Raw genomic sequence first — 17,256 nt, 5'->3', positions numbered from 1 at the left:
AGCCGCTGGCTAAACAGGTGATAAACTTTTTAGTCGATTAACTTTCTCATTTAAAATAAACTGTTTACTTTTGTTTTAATTTTACTATTTAATCTGTTTAGGTTTTTTTTTCTTTCATGTCAACATGGGCGATGAACCAAACGCCAGTTTAAGAATTGATCAACCCTACAGGTGTGAATATGCTAAAAGTGCTCAAGATTGTTGCCGCAATTGTAAAGGGAAAATCATTTAGGATGAATCACGATTGGAAATGCTTCGGGTGCCACCGCCTGTTTATCTGATTTTGGTGTTGAATATTCGAAATCTGGTAAAGAAACTTGTGTACTTTGTGAATCGAAAATTTCCCTGAATGAAGTCCGAATCTCTAAAACTGATGAAGAATCTGATGCTGCCGTGAGACTTGGTCGAGCTTTACCAAGATTTTTCCATGTTGATTGTTTTGTCTCCGCTCGACAAGAGTTGGGTTTCTTTGATTCTGCTGATAAGTTACCTAATTTTGATGGACTTGAGGCCTCTGATCGACAAATACTCAAGAAAAAGTTACCCAAATTAAGTGGAACCAAACGAAAAGTGGCAGCTGAAACTAATGGCACTAAAGGCCAAAGTGAGCCTAAGAAAAGTAAAGTTGACAAAGCGGACAAAGAACTAGAAAAATCACTTCAAGAACAATCAAATCTGTTGTACAAATACATCGATCAATTGAAAACATTGAAAGCCAATGAGCTCGATGTTCTACTTTTGCACAATAATTATGATCCACCAAAAGATAGAGGACGAAAAGCAGAAGTTGTTGCTGACGCAATGGCGTTTGGTGCCTTAAGTAAATGTCCTGAGTGTAAAACTGGTCAGCTGTATTTCCGTATTGCTGGTTACATTTGCAGTGGAATGGTTTCTGATTGTGTCAAGTGTGTCTACGAAACTGTAAAACCAGCTCGTAAACCATTCAAAGTGCCTACTGAATACAAAGAAATCTACGAATTTTTGGCTAAATACAAGTATAAACCTCGAGTCCGAGTTATGGGTAAAGTTCAAGGGCCAGTCGACGCAGTGGACATAGCTAAAGTGGCATCATCATCAAATGGAAATGATAATGAAAGTGAACATAAAATTGATCCATCGAAGCCATTAAAAGATCATAAGATCGTCATATTTGGCAAACTTGGTAAACCATTGAAAGACTACAAGAAAGCAATCACAGATTTGGGTGGTTCAGTTGTTACCAATTTCGATCGAACAGTTTTATTCGGTATCACCAATGACAAAGAAATCGATAAAGGATCGGATAAGGTTGAACAATCTGAACAGAATAACGTGATCCTGGTTAACGAGAAAGTGATCGAGGAAATGAAGAAAGCAAATATTGAAGATATTCCATCGGTTATTGTCAAGCATGGATTAAGTGAATGGGGAGCTCAAGATGTTGCTAAAAGATTCGTTAATCTGGTCAACAAGAGTAAAGTTAAATCATTTAAATCAGGTAATTGTTGTTTTCCTTTTCCTCCTGTTCCAATTGTACTTTTATATTCCTTGCATGATATACCGCCAAGTATCATGAGTTAATCCATACATGGTCACTAACATGCTAAGAATAACAATTTGTTTATCTCTTGATATTCTGCAGCCAGAATATTAGATGAAAATCAGATGCCCATTAATTTGAATAAGGATTTATTCATTTTTTACAAGGTCTCTGAATCGCTCCACCAGAAGCACCAGTTACTGGTTACATGTTTGGAAAGGGTGTTTACTTTGCCGATATGGCCACTAAAAGTGCCAACTATTGTCATCCACGAAGTAACAACAACACTGGTATACTTGCCTTATGTGAAGTGGCACTTGGTGAAATGTAAGTTCTGATTGAATAGAAATAATTTCTACTTGATTGTCAATACAATTACAATTAGAGTCTTGAATTATTTATTTACTTTTTCTTTTCTTTCTTTTCTTTAGGCTGGAACTTACTCAAGCTGATTTCATCACTGATCTTCCAAAAGGAAAACACAGTGTTAAGGGTGTCGGTAAAACGGCTCCAGACCCAAAGAAGTCTAAAACTATCGATGAAGGTGTTATCGTTCCTTGTGGACCTGGAAAACCAACCGGCGTTAAAGACACTTCTTTACTTTACAATGAATTCATTGTCTATGATGTGAACCAAATAAAAATTCGATATCTATTGATGGTCGAATTTGATAACAAACTATTCTAAACTCAAGATCACCACCGTAACTGACCAAAAGAAAAACTTGGTAACATTGAGAATGTTGTTATTCCCAAAAACAGAATCAACAAGTGATTTAGTTGATCTTCTTGATTGTTAATGTGACTTTTTTTCATTTGTTTACAATTAAAAACTAAATTAACTCTACAATTAGTCGATAATGTCGAAAATTTTCAAAAAGATTTCAAAATTATCTCTTTCAGAGTTGATTGAATTTCTTTCTTTCCTCAGGTTGGACATTTATTTTGCTCTTTTCACCCTTGGTTTCATGTCACCAGGTATTCCGACCAGTCAGTTTATCCAAGACAAATATTGTATTAATCAACTTAAATTGGAACCATCGATTTGTTTAAATTTGGAAAAATTAGATGGACAATATGAGACAATTAAAAACGATGTTTATACATTTTCGAGCTGCAAGATTTGCTGTTAGCGGCTATTCAAATTTTTTTTTCAAACCATTTTTAGCTAATTTTCAATCGTTGGTCAAGATTAAGCTCATGTAACAAAACAAGTAAAATGCCAAAGTTTAGGCAAAGTTAATTCTTGTCCACTGTAAAAATAATCAATAGTTTTACTAATTAAGTTTTTAAGAAAAATTCTAATGCATTGATCAACTTTAACGTTAAATTTTTTTTTTATAGTTAATTATTTAAATGATTACCAAAAATCATGTTGTTGATGAAAAATGTTAATTATAAGGATTAAAATAAGTAAAAAATGTTATTTTTGAACATAACAATTAAGCATCGAAAGTATCTCGAATTTTGATCTTTCGATTGGGTTTGAAATAATTGATTTAATGTCGATGGTTCCATTGATTGTCTTAATTATACGGATGATTCTCCAATGATTACGATATCTTTCAAACGCTGCAAACAATTAAGAAAAGGTGATTAGTCAATTTAAAAGTTTTTCGAAAAGTTTTTGTTTAGTTTCGAAGTTTGAAACAAACCTGAATTTCGTCGAGTAGAAACTTTTGTTCATCTGTCATCGATTCGATTGTTGCTTGAAATTTTAATTCCATCTTGTTAATTGTCTCCTTTAAGATTGAATTGTCTCCGATAATTGTTTGCAATTGGAATGATAATTTTTCCAAACTTCGTTTTAATGTTTTATTTTCTTCATTCAATTCCTTTACTACGGTCAGTGTATCATTAACTCGTAATTTAAGGTCATCCTTAATTCAATTGTGGAAATAATAGTTGAATAGACTATTAGAATTTAGTTTAATTACAAGTTTGATTAACTTACTGAGTAATTATCATTTCTACTTGAGAAATATTTAACTATTGGATCGACATGAATTTTCCAGATTGATTCATGTTGTTCAATTTCATCTTTGGTTCCCTTTGATTTGGAGAGAGAGAGAGAAAAGTTGATTAATCAATAATCGTAATTGATTATCTAAATTACAATTAACTTACCACAAATTTACATCCCATTGGTGTTAATCTACAGGTTCTTGGTTTACCTGGACAAATGTCATAGTGTTTCCTCAAATCTCCAAAGGCCATTTTACGCTTACAATAGGTACAAATTGTAGGTCGACGGGAACAATTAGATTCGTGATCTTTTTTTGATTGTAATGGAATATCATCTTCACAGAATGAGCAACTAATTGTTCGTCTTGGACACTCCATTGCCATATGAGATGGAAGCTTTTTAATTACGATTCCCTCTCCACACTTAAGTGGACAGTTAATTACCCCATAGACACAAGTTCTCATGTGATCCTAACAGAAACAAAAAGAGAGACAAGAAAATTCAATATTAGTCAATGTTAACTAAATATCACAATAGTTAGTTAATTGTCAGAATAGATTTCGACACTAATTAGCTTACTTTTAAATCTCTCAAGCGACAGGTCTTTTTACAACCACGACTTCGATATGAACAGTAAACATCTTTATCCAAAATGGTCTCAGAATCCAATCGATCCTCAGTAAACTAGAAATTTCAATGATCAAAAGAAAACATTTCCACCAACAATTAGAAAGAAATTAAAAAGAAAGAAAGAAAAATGTAAACAAAATCAAAGAATCACATTGAAAATGATGAAATATTTATCCAATTTAAGTTTAATTCAACTTTAGATTGTTGAACAAATTACCTATTTAATCACTAATCAAATTCACTGGATAATAAGAAACAGTTTCTAATTGTCATCAGAAAATAAAGTAAATATCAAATGATTTTCAGAGAGAATAGAAGAGAACAAGAAAAAACAAAGTTCCATGAAATGGATGCCACAGAACAAAACAATCGAATATAATTAATTAACATTCTACGAGACTAATTAAATTAGATGAATAACAATTAAAACACTAATCCAATTAGAGAATCGAGTTGAATGTGTAAACAATTTGGTCCATATGTTTGGTAACCATGGAAACGTAAACGCCCATCGAGTGTTGAGTCACTTGTTGATTAATTTTTCTGTTGTTAACTAGATTAACTTGAACCTCTTATTGTTTCATTTACTTGTTGCTGTTAATTGTTGTTTATCACAATTAGACCAATTTATGGATTTAATGTTTTCCTCCTTTTTCCACTTGCAATCTATTGCCATGTATCCAATGTTTACTGTTGTTTAGAGGAAGATTAATTCAATCTCATTCTTCAAGTGGTCTCACCCTAAAAGTTTTTTCTCTCTCTCTCTCTCTCTCTGTTTATCTCTCTGTAAACTTTTCTATTCTCATTTTATCATCATTTATTTCCTCATCTATTTAAAAGGTAAGAGTTTACTTGCTAATTGTTAATGTTATTCTGTTGTTTAGTTTGATTGTTTTTCTCTTTTGTTTTTCCTCAGAATTATTGGAATCCAATTGAAAGATGAATCTTTCCCGGACAAGTTCCCATTCAAGTCTTCGGAATCACCATCACCATTGTAATGGTGCTTGTAGTGAAAGTGATGTAGATGGTATCAGAAGGGAAGATATTGCCACTAGTTTGGAACATTTATTCAACAATGGAAAAGCAATTTGTATCATTTGCTGGTTACAATCATGGAAAATTCTTGAAGGTCTTGCCCTGGCGATTGCCCTTTGTCTTCAAAGCTTTTTTCTTGATTATTATATCATTTACTATAGTAGAGGAGCCGTTGGCTGGTATTTTCTATTTCTAATTGATGTTATGATCATGGTTTTGTTCATCATCGCCATTGTAATGGCTAAAAGACATTATTCCAGTTGGATGATGCAAAAACAACCTTCCGCTGGTGGTGGTGGTGATCCAACAGTCTCAACAATTAACATCAATACCTATGGTTCTCTGTGCCCTCAGGCAAGAACAGGCCAACAACTTTTCGGTACCAGGTTACCCCGTACAATGGGTGTTCTACCCTTAAGTTATATCTCTTGGTTTCTCTATTCAATTGTTTTGGTTTTCAAAATTTTCATCTTCTTCACCAACGATGTTCTAATCAAAATGACCTCTGGCGATGATACTGCTCGATTTGGATCTAAATTGTTTGAAGTTGCTCTCGCCTGTACTGCTCTAATCTTTTTACTCTGGATTGAAGTTCATAAAAATTTGGAAGATGAAGTTCACCGTAGCTGGTCAAAGACATTAACAGATGAACTTATCGGCCATACAACCTTTGAAATTTTCGATCTCATCTTTTTCCTTGAACTAGTTACACCCGATATCGACCCGATAACCAAACAAGTTATCCATTTACCTCATATATCTAAACCACTGATCTACACCATAGTTGCCTTAGGATCTCTTAACGTTGTCTATCCAACTCTTGGTATTTATCAACTTTCAAAGTTACATAAGAAAAGTCAAGCAGAGGAAACAGTTATCCGAAATCATCCAGAGAGACACATTTATGGTACCAATGTATTTGTCCATTTCATCCGTCTTTTCAACGTTAATATCCCTTATTTGTTTATTCGTATTCACCTTGCCGCTGCCTATGATCGATCCCTTTCAATTTTCATCGTGAAAAATGTTCTAGGAATAATCATCTCTCTGAGAAGTTTAATTCTTGAATATCTTTTATGGAGAAGCCATGCCAAAGCTAAAGCCAAGCGATTATCATCCAATGCCAATAAAAGGACAGTTCGAATAGCCGAACCCGATGAGACAACACAATCTATCCCTAAATCAGGATGGGACATGTCAATGGTCAATGAAACGGCTCTTAAAAGTACACCAAAACCTAACGGAGATCGACCTCCAATCCTACGTTTCAACAATGAAACCATTGAAATTAACTTTACACCACATCGAGATTCTCGGACCACTGACCAACATGAAGATAATTTAACCTCTGACCCTCTAAGATTATAACGAAACGTTACTATTTTTCATATTCAGACTTTTCATCTCATTTATATCAACATTTGAATTATTATTAGTTAAATTATCCATGACAAAAGCACAAACTTCAATTGTCATGACTGATTCTCTCAATTGACACTTCCTTTTTTCATTACAATCCCTTGTAAGATCATTCACATAATATTTCCTTAATTAGTGATCTAATTAATGTTGTAAAATCAATATCACGATCACTTCCATTCATCTATTCATCATCATCATCAACATATACATAATGTTATAAATACTAAAAAAGTGTAATAATTAATAAACGATAATAATGATAATCATAATTATCATCGTAAATGTAACTCAATCAATCACTAATTACGGATAAACTGATTGTTCTGATTGTAATAATTTTTGCTGATGTTGAATTTTACCAAACAAAGAAATCAAAATCTACTCAAACAATCAATATGATTGATGTTCAACAATTAAATTTAATCACACAAAATATTACCCTCATTAAATGAAAATGGTTGATAAATAATATCCTTATGTTACAAGTGTTTAGATTGTAGAGTAATTAATTAAGATGATTGCAGATTAGATGGATGATTAATTCTCAACAATTAATATTTTCCATTTTGTTTTAAATGATCACAATTAATGGACAATTTTCAATACCTAATTGTCTAATTGGATCAATCTAATGGATTCGATAACTTTTACCGAATCAAGTTTTTCACATGTTTAATTAATCTGGTAAAGATTAACCGTTAGATTAAATTAACTCACCTCTTTTTTGGGAACAATTAACGAGTCGATTGGACACTTTAAGAGTCGACCATCAGATGAGATTGAATTAAAACATGGATTACAAAACTTATGACCACACCTTGGACGTGAAGGTGGATTAAGAGATGAATCTTCAAATCCATTTTCTGTTAATTTAAATGGAGCTGATGTTTTAACAATCAATTTAACTAATAGTCCACATTGGTCACATTTGAAATTTTCGGGATAAAGATCAACAAACTGGACACGATCAATTGAAACTCCATCAAAACCAGCCAATGTCTCCATGATTTTCAAACAATTAACAACACTAATTAAAACTGTGGCAAACAATACACTAATACATTAATCAAAATGATTCGGTAAACATTTCTATGATTTCATAACTCGCAAAACAATTAAGTGATTGATTAAATCGATAGTAACCATTGATGATGATTAAGTCGACACTGAATTAACAGAAATTGATTATCCAAAACTTTTAGATATCAGGGTGATATTTGATTTAGAAAATCAAAAATGATGAACAAATTAACGGTAAATTTAATTGTTGCTGAAAATAAATAGACATTAAAATAATGCTTCATTTACAATCGTAGTTAATAAGACTCACAATTGAATTGGTGATCAGATTGTCAATGTAATAAAATTAAGACAAATTGATAAAATCCAAGGGAAACCTCGTTATCAATTAAATTGTCTCTCTTACAGTTAATAACATGATTACTTTAATCATTACGATAAATGTAGGACATTTGGTGATATATAAAAGGGGAAATTGTCATGTTGATGGTTTATTGTGATTAAGATTAACGAGAATGAAGCCTAATAAGAAACGGTATTAAATTCATAAAGGAATCAATAATCAATAAGGTGTTAACAAATTAGATCATTTTATTTCATTAATAATAAAGATGAAAGATATAATCTAATCATAAGTAAATATAATGATAGTAAACAGAGGAATAGATGAAAAGTTATTGGAGTAAAATTGAGAAAGAAAAAGATTGATGATTATAATTGAATTTCATGATTGGAATAACGGTAATTGGGATTTTTTTTCGTGTTCTACTCGAGAATTGGATTGATTATTTTTTCGATTTTTTATCCTTTTTATCCTTTGGGTCAGGTTTTTTCTCTTCTTCACCATCATCACCCTCTTCACTTTCTTCCGGTTTTGGTGCTGCTTTTCCACCTTTACCACTTTTTCCTCGGCCACGAGAACCACCTCGACCTCGACCACGAGAGGAAGTACCACCGCGAGTTTTGCCACTTTTACCTTTAGATTTGAAAATTTCATCATCTTCCGCGAATTCATCTTCATTACTATCTATTGAACCGGTGTCCTTTTTCTGTTTTTTGGCATTTGGACTGGCACTTCGACTTCGGCTTCGACCTTTTTTACCTTTTTTCTTTTTTGAACTTGATGAAGCGATGGATGCATCATCATCTTCATCATCTGATGAACCAGAATCGTAAAATTTACCTTGACCCTCAGGGGGATTGGACATATTAGCAGGGTCAATACTTCCATCGAATTCAGACTCATCACTTGATTCATTTTCGGCTTTGGATTTACCTTTGCCCTTACCTTTACTTTTACCTCCTTCCTTATCTTTGCCCTTTTCGTTTCCAACAACTCGAACCATTTTCACAGAGCAAAAAATCCAATTAAACTTACAGTTAATTAAACACAACCAACTGTATAATTAAACTAAAACACAACCAATCACCCACAAAGGACAGGGATTAGTTAACAGTTTGGCTTAACTGTTTTTCTATTGTTGAGATACTTTAAGACAATTGTTAATTTGCTCTTTCTCTATTATTGTAATTTAATTTGATTTTTCAATTGTTGAAAAAATGAATTAATGACAACAATTAAATTGTGACAAAACAATGACTAGCTTTTAATGGGTCTCTTACATAAGCTAAATCATGGCCGATGAAATGGGTTCGGATAAAACTCATGCAAATGTATCACACTGGTGTGGACTCTCTTACGACCAAAGGCTGAATCAATAATCAAAAACACTATGATAATTTGTCCAAGTAGTTTGGTACTCGATAAACAAATGGTTGAATGGACGGTTAAATGCTTACGCTGTTGATAACGGTTCTAAAGAAGATGTCGACACAAATTTAAGAATGTTCATCAATCCAAGTGGTCTACGTTGTGTGATTCTAGTTTAGATATTTTCGTATAAAAGTTTTGTCTTCATACTAATTCTCTTTAGTGAAATGGGTCTGACACTTTGTGATGAAGGTCATCAATTGAAAAACATGGAAAAGTCAAACTTATACTACCTTGAACACTTCAAACTCTAAAAGAAGTGTCCTCTTGTCGGGTACACCGATTCAAAACGATCTATTGGAATATTTCAATTTGGTTCGTTTCGTCAATCAAGATATTTTTGGAACAGCTCAAGACTTCAAAAAGAAATATGAGAATCCAATTCTTCGTGGCCATGATGCCACAACTTCAGAAAAAGATAATGAACTGGGTAAAGAGAGATTGGAAGAACTAATTTCGTTTGTGCAAAAATGTATGATACATTGTACATGATACAATGTATGGTAGACATTATTTTGATTTACTTTCGAAAATCGAACTTATCGTTGTTGTTGCTTTTCATGTCTACAAGAAAATCTCTACAAAAATTCATTGAATCGAAAACTGTCTTTAACCTCAGCAATAAGGAAGCTAAAGGAAGTGCCAATTCCTCTCTCAAATAATAATAATGATAATGCTCTGATTCTCTATTCACCACCAGAATATAATGAACATGATAAACTCAAAACGAAGTCTAAAGGGCTCCATCACTGAATATTGATAGTATTCTCAATTAGATCGATAGATTTATTTCCCAATGAACAATTGCAACACAGTTGAAAATTTTATTTCGATTTTCTATTTCTCAGATTAACGAAAATCATTTATTTATTTATTTCGCAATAATATATTACTCAAGATATTCAAATTTACTATTGAATTGATTGATAAATTGTTGTCACTCTTTCTGAGCTAATGATATACTAATGTAATACTGCCGGAAGTTCATTCGCTTTGAGTGTATAATTTAATATTTGCATGGATAATTCATCTGATTTTTTTAATGCTATCGGTAATTATGATGATTGATTTAATAAATAAAAAAGATATTGAAAGACGATTAGTTTAAAAATCAATATGATGTTGGTTGTAGATTTTTCTCAAGATTTCAGTCCAATTGAATTGATATTTTGGAATTGAAAAATTCAAGTATAAATATCTTTCTAATCTGAATCTAGTTGAGCTTGAATATAAAGTTCTAAATGAAAATGATCTTCAATAAGATCAATCAGCTTGTCAATAGATTTGCAAAACATTATGGACCAGAGGATTTAGATGATGCGTTCAAGAGACTTGAATCGATTGAGAAATCAACGTTCATCGTTAAAAGATCAACAACTAATAAAAATCATCGATTAATTTGTTATCTTATAGTTATTATAAATCTAATTTTAACTGTTCGCTCTGTAATCCTTATTGTAACGGATAATAAAACGGTTCAGTTTATCCTTGGCGATTTTTTAGTTTCCTTCGAAGCCCGAGCATTTGTTAATTTTATCTATTTCTTAATTGCCTGTGTATTAATACCATTCAACATTTATAATATTATTCTCAACAATTTCGTTAAAGAGCCATTCGTAAACCAACTAGTGAGCTATTTAAAGGGAAGGCAATCTTCAAGGAGAGAACTACATCTTTCAGATCATTATGATAATCTAATTCTGACCTGGTATATCAAGGGAATCAGATTCTATGTATTTTACAGCAGATTTGCAATATCTATTAACCTTTTCTCTAATCTAGTAATCATTGCGACAAAGACGAAAGATGCAAACACTTTTTGTTTACAGTTATTTTTCATTTGCATAATTTATTATTTTGCACATTTTGCTTTATACAGTTCGAGGTGGGTTTTCTTACATTGGTTTCTGACAGTACTTTTTACTTATTGTCGATTAGCTTCATTAACGACCATTTTTGATAATCGATTGAGATTCACTAAAGTTCAGAAAGTTTGGCTCTTCGAACTTCAAAAGCTCAATAATTGGATGGATTCTTTTAATCATCAAATTTATTTACCTACTTTACACTTTTTCTCGTTCATTTCCATTTCGGCTGTTCTGTTAATCTACTCTGGTTCACAATACACTTTCAATAATATTGTGATAAATATTTTGATACGAGTGTATTCAATCACTGGACCATGCACTATCCTTTTCTATTGTTATCTATGTTCGTTTATTGCTAGAAAAGTTTGTATTACCTTAGAAAGATTCTTAGAAATTTATTAGTTGATGTTTCAATTTTCATCTACAGGGGAAGATAATTCATTCAATGGTCTACAATCTATCGACTGGTAAATGTCAAGACATTTCCTTGATGCTAAAGGTAAAAGCTTCTTGTTGATGGTTATTCAAATTTCTTATATACAAAGTTTATTATAATTCAGAGGCTTGAAGTTTTGGAACGATTATCATATCGAAACCTTGGTTTATACTTAAATGGAGATATTTTGATCTGTAATAATTTCTCTTTAATCGTAAGTATCGATACGAGCATTTGAAATTATATCCATTCCTCTGATGGGTCAATGATTCTGGTCATTTAAAGATTTCTTTTCTTTTTATTAATAGTTCTTATTGGAATGTACTGGAATATATCTACTCATGTGTTCCACCATAGGTGTATGAGAAAATTTCATCATGGTATCGAAACCTTGGTTTCTCCTAAATGACCATAAACAATATAACCATAAGAATTGAAAATTCTCGTTCATTGAAGTGAAATTATTATTTTATATTGTCAGTTTGCTGTTATAAGAATAACTTTAATATTTCCTTATAGACTCAGAACAATAATGAAATGTGACTCCGACAACGTGATTATTCAAATAAATTCAATAATAACAATCATAATCATTTTCCTTAGACCATTAATTTATAGTTAATTCTCAATGATGATAAAAAGCACGAGAATTCTCAATAATATTGAGAGTTACAGCATTTCTCAGTGACTTTCGCCGAGTTCCCAACTAATTAGCCGAGTTCTCATTTGGTTTAGTCAATCCGATAGATGGCACATTTTTTCACGATGAGTTTTCATTGACTTTCGTAAGTTCCCAATTCATTTGGTCAAGTTCCCGATGAGTTTAGTCAATTAGCCTTTACATTGAGTAAAAAATTAAACTTTTTCATTTAAATTCATTTTTAATTATTTTTTCAACTTTTAATTTGATTATTAGCATAAATCTTCGGCATTTATTGTTGAGATTCGATCAATTTTTGAATATGATTAATTTTATCTCTTCTCCAAGGTATTTGCATCTTTTTTCTTTATGCACCATATTCAAAAATTGATCGAATCTCAACAATAAATGCCGAAGATTTATGCTAATAATCAAATTAAAAGTTGAAAAAATAATTAAAAATGAATTTAAATGAAAAAGTTTAATTTTTTACTCAATGTAAAGGCTAATTGACTAAACTCATCGGGAACTTGACCAAATGAATTGGGAACTTACGAAAGTCAATGAAAACTCATCGTGAAAAAATGTGCCATCTATCGGATTGACTAAACCAAATGAGAACTCGGCTAATTAGTTGGGAACTCGGCGAAAGTCACTGAGAAATGCTGTAATAATTAAACAAAGTTATATTAATTTGCAGAAAATGTAATTGAAAGTTAATTGCTTGAGTGATTGAAAACATGCAAGGTTTGATAACCAATATTGTTAATTTATCTCCCTTGCTCAACTCTCGTTAATGGACAGAAATCTTTTCGAGCTCTTAAATTTAAAGCTCGAATTGTCAGATTTGATAATTTATCAACTAATCCAAAATATAAACACGAGTTTGAACCGTTTTTTAATCAAAGTAATAGTTTCTTGAGCATTTGGATTCTTGAAAACAAAACTTATCAAAGATAAAAATAAAAAATCCGGAATAAGTTAACATGGGAACTCCATTGAATAATATTTGTCATAAAATATTCTAGTGAAATCATCACAAGGTCAGAAAACTTTTAGGTAAGATGAGCGTTAATGCTTGGCGGTCGAACCAATGGTTATTCAACAAACTTATCGTCGGTTTCCATTAGTTCAAAGTGTTAAAATTAAGCTGGATTTTGGGTTAATTGTGCGCCCGTTTGATTGTCTCAGGCCATCCGGTCCTTCCTCTGTCGATTTTGACCCTTTTAATGAAGACCTAACCTAACCTAATTTGCACAAACACAGGGATAAGTGTGTTGGATAGCTATAGGCTCCACCTCCAACCATTAACGCTCATCTTACCAACTTTTATTTTCGAGCTACAAAAATTCAGCAATTGGCGTGATTCATTTAATCGTCAAATAAAAATTCGTAATTTGTTCATTTTTACATATTGGTCTTTTTTCACTATTGTTGTTGTCTACTATGGTTCACAACACAATTTCTTTAATACTGCGCAAAATTTTATGTATCGAGCAGGAAATGTTTGGCTGTCGTTGGTCCTTTCATTATTCTGAGTAGTTAAAAAATGGAGGCTCTGGCACAGAAAGAGAAAAAGAAAGAGAATGAGAAAGAGAAAGAGAAAATAAAAAGAAAGAGAAAAGAAAGAGAAAAGAAAGAGAAAAAAAAAGAGAACCAGAACCCGAATAAAAGTTCAAAAGAAATAAAAACTTTTATTAAAGTTTAATCTTTCTTTCGATTTTGTCGACAAAATTTTCAATGAATTTTCTGGCCTCAAGCAGATGAATTTTTAAATTTAAAATTTCATCTTCATCAATTTATGGTGATGATTGTGATGAAGAAGAAGATGATTTAGATGAAGATGAAAATGAGCAAAAAGATGATTTTGATTCTGATGGTAGTGGTGATTTAGATGGAGATTTAGATGGAGATTTTGATGGCGATGATCTTGTTTGTGATCTTGTTATTGATCTTGATGGTGATGATTGTGAGGAAGAAAAAGATGAAGACGACTCTGATGGTGATGATGATTTAGATGGAGATGAAGATGAAGAAAAAGATGAAGATAATTCTGATGTTGATGATTGCGATGATAGAGAAGACGGTGGTGATGATTGTGATGATGAAAACGATAATGATGCCGATTCTGATGATGGAGAAAAAGATGAAGTTGATGAAAACGACGAAGATGAACAAGATGAAATTGAAGATGGTGAATTTGATGATGGAGAAGAAGATAAAGATTAGGAAAATGATGAAGGTGAATAAGATGAAGATGATTTAGATGATGGAGATAATGATGATGGTAATGATTTAGATGATGATGATAAAATGTTTTTTGATGATGATGATGACGAGGTTAACAATTTTTGATTCTCATCCTGTTGGATGAGAATCTCGTCCAAATCACTTGACGAAGTCTCGAAATCCACACGATTTCGAGCCTCTTCACAATTTTGATCATCGAAAAGATGATCAAAATCGTCAGGGACGATCGGCTTCGATGATGGTGGTGAAATGGGCTCAACTATGAGCCCATATGGATCAACTCGGGGAACTTGGGGAACAGGGAGATCATCAAGATCGAGTTGGGGGAGGGAAACAACTAAATTTTAATAATTTTAAATTTCTTTCTTAGAGATTTCTCTAACTCTCTCTCTCTCTAACTTTAAAATTAATCTAAAATTTTTCCCTCCCGTATGTTTTTTCTTTTCTCGCCTGTTTCGACCCATTCTCACATCTTATTCACTTTGAACATTGCCCTTCGCTATTTATACCCAAATTGAACATTGCCCGAGTGACCTAACGAAATTCCTATTTATCCATGAGAATTTATTTTTGACCTCAAGTTATTATTTATCTTGACAGTTTGGCCCAATTTCAAGTAATTTAAATTGCTTTTGACCCTAGATTTAATTGTTAGTGCGAATTTAATTTTCACACGAGGTCAAGACGTCAATGTAATTGATGATTTTGTTTACGAACAAAGTTCGTGACCGGACAATGCCTTTTTCTATTGAATGCTAAAGGAATAAACTATATTTAATATATTAATGTATTAATAGTGCATCTATATTAGTTAATTGTGACCTTAATTGTTAATTCTTCTTCTTTTAACTTCTTCTCCATATGCCAATACATAACCCATACCAGTTTTAGGTTGAGGTCATTTATAGGTCAAAAGTTATTCAAAAAAGGTCAAGATGGCCGACCAAGAAATGAGAGCGGTGATTAGAAATTATTTTTTAAACGGTTCAACTATAGCGAAATGTAAAGAGGAAATGGACAAACTTTATGGTGGTCGATCACCTAGTGCTAGTAGTATAAAATGGTGGTTTCAAAAATTCAAACTTGGACGGACCGACTTGAGTGATAGGCTAAAACCTGGAGCCGCTCAACAAATTGATATTCCGTCTTTGGGACACTCTGTATTGAAGGCCATCAAAGGCGATAGAAAAACTTCCTTGCGTGAATTATCAGGACAGTTTAAGGTTGGATATAGTACCATTCATAAGGTTGTTAAGGACCATTTAGGCCTAAAAAAGCTAACTACCGTTGCCGTTCCTCATAATTTATCCGATGCAAATAAGGAAGAAAGGGTTAAGTGTTCAACGGAGATGTTGAGTAAGTACAGTGTGTTTGGAAAGTCCCTCCGGATGTTTGAATGAGAACTGCGGAGAATCGGAATTTTTTAGAGGTTTCAAACAAATTTATTTAGGAAGAGGGAAGTTCAAATTAGGGTTAGACAACATTTTCAAAATGTTGACCTTCGACAGAAACTAGCATTTCAAGTCGCTTTACAAAGTTATTGGATATGCGAAGCAGAAGGTCTTGATCTAATTGTTTTGATAAATAAGTGATTCTATTTTTGAGCTCCGTCAAACTTTTGGGATTGGAAGTTAATATTTTATCTTTAAGCATGCCCCAAAGAGAAAAATCACATGGATTTAAGTCCGGACTCCGTGGTGGCCACATGATTTCTTCACCTTCATCTGTTGCGAAACAAAGTCCGATTATTCTCTGATCAAAATGGCTTCTTATGAAAGATTTTATAAAAATGGCATTCATCAGAAAACCATATTTGATGCGGATCAATCAACCCATTTACGATCATTTCTTGCATATGTTCAGCGAAGGACATCCTCTTCTCAAAATCTTGAAGCAGCTGAACCATCTGAATTTTGTATGCTTTGAACTCTAAATCTTTGTGAAGAATATTGTGGACCGACCACGGAGAAATGCCAAATTTCGCTGCACACTTTCTTATTGATGGAGCACTTGTTCTTCTGAAAAACTCCTTAACCTTTTGCATATTTTCCTCTGTATGAACAGCTGTTGGTCTCCCTGTTCTCGCGGCTTGGTTATCGTGAATGGAGCTAGTTTGAAGAAATTTCTCATATAGAGCTTTGATTGTTTTATCAGTCGGTGCATTTACCTGTGGATACTCTTCTTTGAATCTTCTGATAACTTCAGCTGCATTTCGGGTAGAATGGTATTCCAAAATAACAAAAGTTTTGCATTTCACTTCAATGGAGGGAGTAGTTTCCATATTAAAAAGAATTTTTATCACAAACAAGAGAAGTAAGCGGAAGTAAGAGTCTGGGCCTTTTGCAAATTAAAGACAAAAGTTCAAAGTAACTAAAACACTTGAACAAAATTAATTTAACCCAAATGGTTTCGAAATAGCACTATCACAAAGTAAAAATACTGTTTTCCAAACTTTTATGAATATTGAAAAAACCGGAAACGGAAATGTGGAAACACAGAAGTCTAAATTAGACTCATAGCAATAAAGCACTTCTATAAAATTTTCGTTCACAGCGCCCTGTGTTTTGAGTAATTCCACAACAAACATCCGGAGGGACTTTCCAAACACACTGTAACGCACAACGCTAAGCCAGGACCATTTATGAAGTATCTTTTCACAATGGATGAAACTTAGATACCTCTCTATGACCCTTTGTCTCG

General features: G+C 32.6%; 5 protein-coding genes across 6 annotated transcripts; 3 read left to right on the top strand and 2 right to left on the bottom strand.

Moving 5' to 3' along the window:
• Window positions 1–124: 124 nt before the first annotated feature.
• Window positions 125–2,962, top strand: LOC128397643 (poly [ADP-ribose] polymerase 1-like). Its single transcript, XM_053358387.1, has 4 exons — window positions 125–173; window positions 242–1,477; window positions 1,622–1,846; window positions 1,951–2,962. The coding sequence occupies exons 1-4, from the start codon at window positions 125–127 to the stop codon at window positions 2,148–2,150; spliced, it is 1,710 nt and encodes a 569-aa protein (XP_053214362.1). The 3' UTR covers window positions 2,151–2,962.
• Window positions 2,894–7,963, bottom strand: LOC128397648 (TNF receptor-associated factor 5-like). Its single transcript, XM_053358392.1, has 6 exons — window positions 7,289–7,963; window positions 4,064–4,168; window positions 3,646–3,954; window positions 3,473–3,568; window positions 3,174–3,398; window positions 2,894–3,090 (listed from the first exon to the last, which is right to left on the bottom strand). The coding sequence occupies exons 1-6, from the start codon at window positions 7,574–7,576 to the stop codon at window positions 3,049–3,051; spliced, it is 1,065 nt and encodes a 354-aa protein (XP_053214367.1). The 5' UTR covers window positions 7,577–7,963; the 3' UTR covers window positions 2,894–3,048.
• LOC128397646 (uncharacterized) lies at window positions 4,611–6,858 on the top strand. 2 transcript variants are annotated; one of them, XM_053358391.1, is made up of 2 exons: window positions 4,611–4,954; window positions 4,999–6,858. In XM_053358391.1, the coding sequence occupies exon 2, from the start codon at window positions 5,054–5,056 to the stop codon at window positions 6,515–6,517; it is 1,464 nt and encodes a 487-aa protein (XP_053214366.1). In that variant the 5' UTR covers window positions 4,611–4,954; window positions 4,999–5,053; the 3' UTR covers window positions 6,518–6,858. The 2 variants fall into 2 exon arrangements, with proteins under 2 accessions (XP_053214366.1, XP_053214365.1); XM_053358390.1 differs by having other exon boundaries at window positions 4,612–4,954; window positions 5,031–6,858.
• Window positions 7,964–8,376: 413 nt separating the features above from the next.
• On the bottom strand, window positions 8,377–8,937 carry LOC128397642 (ABC transporter F family member 4-like). Its single transcript, XM_053358386.1, has one exon. The coding sequence runs from the start codon at window positions 8,935–8,937 to the stop codon at window positions 8,377–8,379; it is 561 nt and encodes a 186-aa protein (XP_053214361.1).
• Window positions 8,938–15,491: 6,554 nt separating this feature from the next.
• LOC128397641 (uncharacterized) lies at window positions 15,492–16,312 on the top strand. Its single transcript, XM_053358385.1, has 2 exons — window positions 15,492–15,912; window positions 16,188–16,312. The coding sequence occupies exons 1-2, from the start codon at window positions 15,492–15,494 to the stop codon at window positions 16,310–16,312; spliced, it is 546 nt and encodes a 181-aa protein (XP_053214360.1).
• The last annotated feature ends 944 nt before the right edge of the window (window positions 16,313–17,256 follow it).

The sequence above is a fragment of the Panonychus citri genome, unplaced genomic scaffold (assembly GCF_014898815.1).
Source record: "Panonychus citri isolate SS breed McGregor unplaced genomic scaffold, ASM1489881v1 Contig00035, whole genome shotgun sequence".
Lineage (NCBI taxonomy): Eukaryota > Metazoa > Arthropoda > Arachnida > Trombidiformes > Tetranychidae > Panonychus > Panonychus citri.
The sequence above is the reverse complement of the archived record's forward strand: the minus strand, read 5'-3'. Positions and strand labels throughout refer to the sequence as shown.